This window comes from Heptranchias perlo, chromosome 15, assembly GCF_035084215.1.
Source record: "Heptranchias perlo isolate sHepPer1 chromosome 15, sHepPer1.hap1, whole genome shotgun sequence".
NCBI classification, from domain to species: domain Eukaryota; kingdom Metazoa; phylum Chordata; class Chondrichthyes; order Hexanchiformes; family Hexanchidae; genus Heptranchias; species Heptranchias perlo.
Window position 1 is genome coordinate 29671424 of NC_090339.1, and position 11442 is coordinate 29682865.

General features: G+C 41.4%; 1 protein-coding gene across 3 annotated transcripts in view; it reads left to right on the forward strand.

Annotated features, from left to right (window-relative positions):
• LOC137332943 (exocyst complex component 1-like) overlaps window positions 1-11231 on the forward strand; it is an 85103-nt gene extending 73872 nt beyond the window's left edge. For 2 of the 3 annotated variants that reach the window (XM_067996989.1, XM_067996990.1), the window contains 3 exons: window positions 2881-3080; window positions 8047-8241; window positions 9923-11231. In XM_067996989.1, coding sequence (XP_067853090.1) covers window positions 2881-3080; window positions 8047-8241; window positions 9923-10075 — 548 coding nt within the window. In that variant the 3' untranslated portion in view covers window positions 10076-11231. Of the gene's footprint in view, window positions 1-2880; window positions 3081-8046; window positions 8242-8693; window positions 8908-9922 lie in introns of all 3 variants that reach the window. The other variant, XR_010965765.1, reaches the window with a different exon arrangement.
• The last annotated feature ends 211 nt before the right edge of the window (window positions 11232-11442 follow it).

The following is an 11442-nucleotide window of genomic DNA, read 5'->3' on the forward strand; positions in this document are numbered from 1 at the left end:
TTTCAGGTAGCCTTTGATAAGGTACCTCATAGAAAGGACATTAAAGCCATAAAGAGCATATAGCATAGGTTCGCCAAAAATGGAAACTTAGTTATGAGGAGAGACTTGAGATACTAGGAGTATTTCCACTGAAGCAGAGAAGGTTAAGAGGACATTTAATAGAGCTTTTGAAATTATGAAGAGATTTGCTAGAGTGAATAGTGAAAGACTTTCCTCTAGTTGAGTAGTTGATGGTGAAGAGTTATCAATTTAAAATTGAGAGTGAGGAGAAATGTTAGGAGAATTTTTTTTGCACAGAAGGTTGTTAGAGTTCTGCCACAGGGAATGGTTGAGGAAAATTGAATAACTACTTGTAGCAGAGAAAGATACAAGGTTATGGGGAGAGAGTGGAGGAGTGGGATTAGTTATGGATTGCTGAAGCAAAGAGCTGAAACAGACAAAATGAGCTGACTGGTTTCTTTCTGTGCTGTAAACGTATGGTTCTATAGTCTAATAATATCAGATACCTGAGGCAACACAGAAGTTAAACAGGATAGCTTCTGCAAAGGAGACATTTGCCAAAATGATGGTATTTCTGTGCAATTCTAAAGTCATGCTAGGGATAAGACATAAAATACTTAATTGTTGTACACAGTCAAATAGCATTGTACAGATGAGAAAATGGGATCTTGAATGCTGAAGTAAAAAGGTTGCAGACGTTTGAGGTATAAGTCCTCATTTTTGCAATCTTGGCAAAAATGGGATTGTGTTGGCCCAAAATGTAGATGCTTCTGTGTCCATAACTTGAAGTAGGTTATGTAAAATATTACAATATAAGTCTCACCTCCCTCATTTGCTACAGGCACACTTAGCTGGGGTTTACAAAATTCAGCATGGAAGCAGCTTTTAAAGGGCAGCAGCTTGTTACAGAAGGGGAATTGTAATGGCAGAAAAGTGGACTAGATAGTACAATAAGAGTTGAGCTCACCATTTCTCCATGTAATGCTGAAGAGTTGGAGGTCCTGCTACAGGAGGCGCACCAAAGACTTTATTTGGGACTGAAGGCCACCCTCCAATGGGAACACAGGTGTCAGCTTCATGGAAAGAGGTTGACACCCAAGTCATTGCAGTTACCCAGCTCCCTTGTACAAAGGTGAGTGTGTTTCTCACTTCAGCATGCATTTTTGGAAGCCCCATCGAGCATAGCACAAACATACTTTGGGAGCTCCCATATCCCATGGAAGCTACCATTGGAAGCATTGTGTACATCCATCACCCTTTTATACACACACTTTCATTGTGCCTAAGCTACATGTCATACTTGACGGTGAGGTCGCAGTCAAGGAGCTGCAAACAGATGCTAAGATGTCCAGGCAGAGCTACTCCTCAGCTATAAAGGACCTTCTCTGGGATTAGCAGCTATTGATTCAGAGGGTAGCCCTGTTCTCCCAAAAGCCATAGACTCAATGTTTCTCCTCCCACAAATAACATAGACTCTGTGGACTGCTGCACAATGAAGGCGCCCTAGCAGCTTCCTGCGTAACAGTCACTGGCATAAATGATGTTTCTGTGCTCAGATATCACCTGAGCATTAACTAAGTGCAAATATTTTTTCTTCATGAAGGCTATGGGGTAGATAGGAAGAGCCCCGATGAAGATGTTACCCCTTGCAAACAGCGGTTGTCACTTCCTTAATATGTATGCACTGAAGACGGCCATCACACATCATTCTGCATACTTATGATGAAGTAATACAAGAATATAATGGCCCAGAAATTGCTCAAAGCGGCGAACCAACAGTGCTCGCCACTCTATAGATTTATACTAACCTACTAACTTACTGCAGTCTTTACTGGGTGCACTTCCTCAAATAGGAAGCAGAGAAGAGCCCAGCATTAGCTCCAGCGAAGCTAGGACCCTTGGGAGAAGTGAGAGGATCACTCTCTCCCCTCAACTAGTAAGATTGCAGAATTTTGACAAGCTGCGAACGGTTTCTGCAAGCTGGAACATAAAATCCAGGCAGTGAGAGGTACAACACTAAAATCATTTGTAAAAACAGTTGTAGACAACGAGAAAAGAGAGGGTAAGAAATAATCGAATTAAATAAAAGAGACAGAAGGAAAAGGTTTAAAAAAAAATTTAAAATCTTTTTTTAAAAAAAAATTTTACAAATCAAAATCTATTAAAATGAGGAGTAATGAGACTCCACATTTTTAAAAATTAATTTTTAGTTGTGGCAGTCATTAAGACTTACTGCGCTGTTACAACTTAGTTTAGACCTGGTATTTTTAAGTGTACCTGTTTTGTGGCAATATTAGTTAGTTTCCATCTGGGCAGATGAGTAAGTTGGCACTGGCCCATTGTTTCCATTGATTCCAGCCAGGGATATTCCTTTAATTCGAAGCAATCATATTGCCAGCAAACCAGGAGGAGCAAGTTCCGGATTTCTGTGCTTCTCTGCATATGTGCGAACGCAGGAACTTTCTCCTCGATTTCGCCACTAACAATGGTGAGCACTGTTGAGCTCACCGTTCATTTTTAGGCAATTTCTGGGCCATTAAATTCTTTATTTGAAAATCTATTTTTGTTAAAATATAAATTTATTAACAGGAAAACATTATATCTTGTTGAATAACATACAGCTTTTATGTGATGTACATAGATACATTGATTCAATCATTCATCCATAAATTACTAGATCATTCATACACATAAGAATAAAGTTGCTTCTCACCTTTCAGTGTGTGGAATCCTCCATCTATTAACTGCTTCAAAAAAAATCCACAGTCATTTGAATCTGTCCTATTGTCATTTTATATCTGAAAGTATTTTTTGTTATTTTCAGATTTTTACCAAAAGAAATAACCATTATCTAATGTTTAATTTTTCTTCTAATTCAAGTTAAAAATATTGCCTCAATGAATCTGAAAACTCCTCCGGACGTAGTTATAATGGAGAATTTTCACTACATCTACTGCTTCCTTTCCGAATTGAAAATCCACAGTCTTGAAGATAGAAGAAAGGAAGCCTACCAACAATACTCAGAACATCGTGACCTCTATGTTACTAAATATCTGGGACAGCCTTTGGAGAAACTAAATGTTTGTACCTTATCATTATATATCTCTATAGCCAATATGAAAAAATCGTAATGGATATTGGCAGTTTAAAATTGCATTAGTGGCCTGCTATAGTGAATCAAAGTTCAGGCTTTATCTCCACGCTACTATTGATTTAGTTTAAGGGACAACTGATGGCAAACTAAGAGGGTAATTTGAATCTTTAACATAGATTTTCCAATCAAGCATGATTCTGACCAGAAATAGTTTCCAGGGTCAACCTCTATAAAATATTATGGGTGAATTCCAGATGTCAGAGACGCCTCTGGTTGGGAGTTTGCCCGTGAAGGGGTGGGGAGGGGCGTAAAAGGGCAAGCATTGTGCGGCTTTTATTTAACAGTTAAGCAACATTTAAGGCGGCTGATGTGTCAGGAAATAGTGCAGGAGCCCAGAGAGCAGCCAAATTTTCTTATTAACTTGTTGAAGTCCTTCTAAAAGAAGTAAGAATGAAAAGGGGCCATCTTTGGCATGGACAGGCACAAGAACTTAAGGAGAAGTGCCTGGAGTGAATGGAAGGACATTGCTATGTCAGTCACTGCTAATGCCACCATTCCATGCATATGGAAACATTGCAGGACAAAACTTAAGTGATGTTACTAGGTCAGGCAAGGTAAGAGGAAATCATCCAGACTTCTATTAATGTACTGTACAAACTATGTCATCCACTTACAATTACTTTCCCTCACACTGATTTATAATGTTTTAAATGCATACTGTAAATGTCCATTAGGTAGCAGGATGCCTCTTACATCCCCAGCCTTCACCTGGAACTGTTCTTTCGCTCATATCTTTACATGCACTTAGTCACAAGAAAGCCTCCCGTGTAATGTAACTACTTGTTATATGTACCTGTTATTACAACCATTATGGGCTGTCTCTTGACACTTGTGTATTACTGCATGTCATGGTAACAATAGTCACTTCTCACTTTTTATATTTGTTTTTGATGGAAAAGGCAGCCCAAAACAAGAGAGGGAGAGAATGATGACAGATAGTAGCCATACGAACCCACATGAGGAAGAAGTTCTGAAAATCTTGGCGGGAATCCATGGTGGTTGCAGGAGATGGGGAAGTATGAAAGCAAGAGCCACCTATAGGTTTGTGAGGAACTTCTGCCAGTCTTCTCGTCCTTCTGTATCCCTCATTAAATGTTAGCAAAGCATATTATGAAACTTTATACATTGTCACTCCTGCTGTAAGTTAGGTATCAAGTCTGCTCATCATGCCACCATTGTAATCTGTCTTTCTCTTCCTTTAGATTTGCCTCAGAAAGAAGAGCCAGCATGGTGTATCTGGCACTGCAGGCATTCCATGCCTCACAGCATCACTCACTTTCTCCCTCCAAAGCACTAGTTCTGATGTATCCATCAATAAGCCAGAGGGGACTGCACTGGGCATGAGACACAGCATGAATGAGCAAGCGAGCTGGTTGTGGCAGAAGAGGAGGCAAAACTTGCTGTCTGGAGGATCAGCATTGTGTCTTGGTTGATGAACTTGGAGATATGGATATGACAGATCCTACGTTTAAAAGAAAGATGCTTTCTCAGCATCAAGCCTTGGTGTTTGCGTTGGGGGCCAAGATAAATAATATGCTGGAGATGGTGGCTGAGGTGGAGGAATCCATTGTCTGCATATGCAGTACTATTCTGGGGCAGCTACACAACATTGCAGTCCACTATGGAGTATGTGGTAACTCCAGGACATTTGCAGTGGTTCCTCCATTCTGAAAATTCTTGAGGCAATTGGGGCTTCTCCAACAGATACTCAGACTGCTGCCTTACGAGGTTGGAGGGGCAGAGTGAAATGCTGTCTGTTTCAGCTTTAAACAGGCCTGTCAATTTGGTAGAGAATTCAGAGGTAGAACTTCTTTGACCTCACTGTTAGTATTAGATCTGCTGTCGTGCTGGTCAGTGACATGGAGGTGCTAGAATGGGCAAGAATGATGGTGTTGTCTCTCAGAACAAAACCCATCCGGAACCTCCCGCAGGCCCCTTCCAATCCCTTCACAAGTGTCAGAAAGCCTGCAGTGGCGGAGATGCTGCAATCTGCAGCAAGTCCATTTCAAGACTCTGCTACCATGAGGCAAGGACAACCTGACTCCCAAGAGGCTTCTATTGACATATTGCAACCAGCCAGCTACTGAGGTAACACCTAGGTAAAGCACCACGTCAAGGTCCGGAGGACATACTTCACAGTCACCAACAGAAGCAGCATGTTAGAAAATATTAGGCACATGCACAAATGTTTGAAGATTAAAACTGGTTGCACTATTTTTTTGTACATTAAGTTCTTGGCAAGGTTTGGTAGAAGGTTTCATAAGATGGCATCAATGGAAGATTTGCGAGTTGTGTTAAAATGGGAAGACATTGTAGCTGAAGGAATATGCGCAAAGGAGTAAAAGCTGTTAAAGCAGTGGTTCATTTTCAACTTAGGAACATTCAGTCCCTCGTACCTCAAGTCCATTTACTCACCTCTGATCCATATCCCTTGATACCCTTCCCTAACAAAATCTATCGATCTAGGTCTTGAAAATTTTAATTGACCCAACTGCACCTATCATGGAGTTTGGCTGCAAGTCTGGTTGCAGCATGTGGCATTTTTTTTTTATTCATTCATGGGATGTGGGTGTCGCTGGCAAGGCCAGCATTTATTGCCCATCCCTAATTGCTCTTGAGAAGGGAGTGATGAGCCACCTTCTTGAACCACTGCAGTCCGTGTGAAGGTTCTCCCACAGTACTGTTAGGTCGGGAGTTCCAAGATTTTGACCCAGCGACGATGAAGGAACGGCGATATATTTCCAAGTCAGGATGGTATATGACTTGGAGGGCAACGTGCAGGTGGTGGTGTTCCCATGCGCCTACTGCCCTTGTCCTTCTAAGTGGTGGAGGTCGTGGGTTTGGGAGGTGCTGTTGAAGAAGCTTTGGCGAGTTGCTGCAGTGCATCTTGTAGATGGTACACACTGCAGCCACGGTGCGCTGGTGGTGGAGGGAGTGAATGTTTAAGGTAGTGGATGGGCTGCCAATCAAGCAGGCAGCTTTGTCCTGAATGGTGTTGAGCTTCCTGAGTGTTGTTGGAGCTGCACTCATCCAGGCAAGTGGAGAGTATTCCATCACATTCCTGACTTGTGCCTTGTAGATGGTGGAAAGGCTTTGGTGAGTCACTCGCCGCAGAATACCCACCTCTGACATGCTCTTGTAGCCACAGTATTTATGTGGCTGGTCTAGTTAAGTTTCTGGTCAGTGGTGACCCCCAGTATGTTGATGGTGGGCGATTCGGCATTGGTAATGACATTGAATGTCAAGGGGACGTGGTTAGACACTCTCTCGTTGAAGATGATTGTAAACAATTTTACAACACCAAGTTATAGTCCAGCAATTTTATTTTAAATTCACAACCTTTCGGAGGCTACCTCCTTCCTCAGGTGAACGATGTGGAAATGAAATCCTCGAAATGAAGTCGCATTTATAATTCACAGAACAATGCTTGGTGATTACAGACAGTTTTTTCAACTGCCCATTGCCAAGGCAATCAGTGTGCAGACAGACAGGTGTTACCTGCCAGGTCTCAGAATATACAAATCACCAAAAAAAACAACAAACAAAAAAAAACAGAGATAGAGAGGTAGAAACATAGAAAAGACAGCAACTGACCTGTTATATTAAAAACAGATAACATTTGTTCGCTGGTGGGGTAACGTGTAGCGTGACATGAACCCAAGATCCCGGTTGAGGCCGTCCTCATGGGTGCGGAACTTGGCTATCAATTTCTGCTCGACGATTTTGCGTTGTCGTGTGTCTCGAAGGCTGCCTTGGAGTACGCTTACCCGAAGGTCGGTGGCTGAATGTCCTTGACTGCTAGGATGCCCCAGAGCATGGTACATTGGCGAGACCATGCAGACACTGCGACAGCGGATGAACGGACACCGCGCAACAATCGCCAAACAGGAGGGTTCCCTCCCAGTCGGGGACACTTCAGCAGTCAAGGACATTCAGCCACTGACCTTCGGGTAAGCGTACTCCAAGGCGGCCTTCGAGACACATGACAACGCAAAATCGTCGAGCAGAAATTGATAGCCAAGTTCCGCACCCATGAGGATGGCCTCAACCGGGATCTTGGGTTCATGTCACGCTACACGTTACCCCACCAGCGAACAAATGTTATCTGTTTTTAATATAACGGGTCAGTTGCTGTCTTTTCTATGTTTCTACCTCTCTATCTCTGTTTTTTTTTGTTTTTTTTGGTGATTTGTATATTCTGAGACCTGGCAGGTAACACCTGTCTGTCTGCACACTGATTGCCTTGGCAATGGGCAGTTGAAAAAACTGTCTGTAATCACCAAGCATTGTTCTGTGAATTATAAATGCGACTTCATTTCGAGGATTTCATTTCCACATCGTTCACCTGAGGAAGGAGGTAGCCTCCGAAAGGTTGTGAATTTAAAATAAAATTGCTGGACTATAACTTGGTGTTGTAAAATTGTTTACAATTGTCAACCCCAGTCCATCACCGGCATCTCCACATCGTTGAAGATGGTCATTGCTTGGCACTTGTCTGGCACGAATGTTACTTGCCACTTATCAGCCCAAGCATAAATTGGTGATGGCTTCCTAGGTAAATTGAAGCCTCTGCAGACACTGCTGCTTGAATACGTGGAGATATATGCGCTTCTGCTTCTATATTCTGGTGTGGGGATGCCAGTTGGGTAGTGGCAGGTCGCCTTTTAAACAGAGCAATATTTTAATTGTTTATAGCATGCCCACAACTTTACATGCCACAATATAAATTGAAATCTGATCATTTTGAAAACCAAGAGGATTAAGCATACTTTCTCTTTAGAGAATTCAACAAATATTTCAACAATGTGTTTCATTCAAATGTTTTGACAAAAAGAGCTGTTTGTACCAAACAGTTCCATTGATCTTAGACCTGATATATTTTTGATTTACAGACCTTTTTTGATGGGGTCAAGGCTCGTATTTCACAGGGTGTCAAAGAGGATGAAGTTAGCTATCAGCTGGCATTTAGCAAACAGGAGTTGAGGAAGGTGATTGAGAAATATCAAGGCAAAGAGGTAAAGAAGGCTCTGGAAAACCTCTACAAAAAAGTCATCAAACATCTGAGTGAAGAAGGAAATCTGCTACAGGTAAATGGGAATTAAGTGGAAAATCAAAAGTGAAACTCTGGAAGAGAGCCCAGTAATGCAATGAATAAGATGACTCTGTTGTGGCTTTTTAGTGACTGGTACAATTCATGGAACTGCTATTACAAGTAGAGTGTCAAATAACATTACAGCCCTAATTTTTCAACTCGAGCTTGTGTGTGGATAAGATACTCCAATGCTAGCAACAGGTGATTTTTTTCTAATGTTAACACAAATCCTAATTTTAATAGAGTTCTTATGCAGAAACAAAGTAAGTGCAGGGAGTCTAGCCAGCAGCAGGATGGGTGAGGGTTTAGGACAAACCCAGGCAGCAACTCTTAAAAGGCGGCTGTTCGCTCTTAAAGGGGTCATAAAGCTGTTTGGCCTGTAGAACAACTAGTGATTGCTGTGTCCAGCATTTGTAAACATGTGCCCTGGAAAATGTGTGTATGTAGGAATTATAGGAAGACTCATGATGATGGAGAATATCTTTGGAGGCCCTGCTGCAGTAGATGCAGCAAAGAAAAATGTTCTTTTTGGATCAGAAGGGCATCTTCCTGTAGAAGCAGAGGTGCAAGCTGCCTGGATGGACGTAGCACAGAAAGTAAATACAATCTCCCAGGTCCATGGAGTCCCATGAGCAAATGAGGAAGAAGTTTGGGTACAAAAGTAAGTGTACCCAATTCTACACACATTACTACTATTGTAGCACAAATCACATGGCACAAATCAAATGTTTAAGCTGCAGCACCCTCAGGAAGCTTTCATACAAGGCATGGAGATGCATGTCCCCTTTTGCTACATATTCATTGATTGCCGAATAAATGTAAGGCACCCTTTTTGTGAGACACATGAATAGCTTGCACTAGGTGTACTCAGAAACAACAGTGCCACCAGAAACTGTATGCAGTTGCATTGAATGCACTCACACAAGAAGGGATGCAGGCTGGCACAGAGGCTAATTTGTAAATTTATGGGAAGAGAACTAACACTAGATAAAAGGTTTCCTGTTTTCTATCTGCTTAATATTGTGCACTCTTTTTCTTGTTCTCTGAATATTAGCTTGTATCTCAAACATTAAATCCTCCACAACTGAGTTCGAGGGTATAATGGGATGCACATATAACACCTATTCAAAGTAGACATTTGATATTTTAAAAATGTCATTGCAATGTTTAGGGTCTTACACCAATGTAGATTTTAAGACTCCGGTCAGGTCAAACCTCTTGTCACAATACATTGAGTTGTGCTACCAGTTAGCACAAAGAAAACCCCGCGATGCATAGCTGCCATAAGGCACATGAACAACAATCTGTAAATGTTTGTTGGTCCATGTTTGGTTTGTACCAAATATTTTAACCATTGGGGGGAAAAAAAAAACATTTTTAAATCAGGATTTCAATTTGCCTAAGTTTCCTGCAAAGGCGTTCTTGTTTTCTGCTAATAGATTTAAAGGTCTATGAGACTTCAAGTCAACAAAGAAAGAAGAGATCATTAATATGTGTACAAAATACTGTTCTCTCCTCTATTCATTTTTATTTTATGGAATAAATTGTATTTATGAAAGTAAAAAAGGCAGCTGGGTGTTTATCAACAGCCACTGCTTATTCAATGAAACCACAATATAATACGATTGTGGCTGTGGCTGCAGAATGCTTAAATGTATAACTTATTAATTATACAGGTAGTGTGGTGTACTATGCAAGGAGAATTTGTTCGTCAGTACAAGGAGTTTGAAGAAATGATTGCTCGGTGTTATCCTGGCTCTGGCATTACCATGAACTTCAGTATAGAGGATATTCTGCAGTATTTCTTGGACATAACAAAGTCAAACTAACAACAAACTTTCATGTTTTATGCAGCTCCTATTCAAACTCAAAATGGGATAAATTGTCATAATAGAATTGGAATCTTTCAGTTAGACATGCTTAGTTGTGCAAAATTTCAAGTTATGCCAAACCCAAAGTTGAGATTTGACATAACTAAACCAGAACACCAGCTTAATGTAATCATTTTTAATTATTAAAAAACACCTTTCTTGAGAATTTCATTTTGGTTATCACTTCAAAGTTCAAAGTCAACCCTTGCAAACTATAAGGCACCATGGCTCTGAAATTATACTGTTGAATACTGGCATTTGTCTGAAATTCCTCTCCACTATTTTAGCAGAGATATTAATCCATTTAAGATCAATACTGGCTGCTTAAATACAATGGGGCCAAAGTTTCTCGGTGTTCTGTCGGCCACCCACATGGGAAACCAGTGGAAGCACCCCCCCCCCCCAGAAAATGGCAGACACCAAGCTGTGCCAGGTCTTTGTTGCTGCCGGAAGTTCCTTAAGGGTCCAGTAAGGTGTTCCACCCTAACTTTACACATTGTGTCAGAGGAAGCAGGGCCAAAGGTGGGGACATAACGCTGGGAGTTCCTGTAGGCAGCTCAGCCTACAGGAGACCAGTGTAACATCAAAGGCTGGTACACCAAGGGAGAAGACATATACCAGTCTCAATTCCTAGCGCAAATCGCTGCCGGGGGAAATGTGGAATTTAAGCCAGGTTGGCACCTGGGCCCCAAAGATGAAGATTACTTTTTTTTTCTCAAAAGTAGGAGAAGCCTCTTTACAAAGGGCGCTCCCTCATTTCGTTCCTGGGGACAGGAAGCCTGGCATCTTCCTTTCGCCCCACCAAGGCTGGCCACTTATACTGCACTATGAAGCTTCACCTGATGGTGGAGGTACCCCTCGGATGCCAAAGGCCCATCTTTCCTCCCCATGACTCTGTGAACTTTGGGGTACATCTCAGCACTTAGGTCAGCCAAAGCGTTTTGGGCCCAATATTCAGAAGTAAATTTCAAATAGAGAAAACCAGCTGTATTGTCAAAATCCTGAACCACACTGCTACTTTTTGAACTATTTACATTCTGAAAGATTTTTTCCTTCCAGTTGTTGAAATTTAATGTGTATTTGTTAAATAAAAAGATTTGTTACAGTTAACAAATTTAGTGGTTTGTGCATGTGTTCCATAAGAAATTTCCAGTGTCTGAAGATAATACTACTTGGGAAATAAAGGAATTTGTAATGATATGTATGGCCTATTTGGTTCTTCAATGCAGGATGTCCTATAATTTGAGTTAAACCAGAAACCATGGGCTTGAAATTTCTGGGCCTGGGAGGGCACTACAAGAGTATAATCCAGGCAGGGGGTTGGA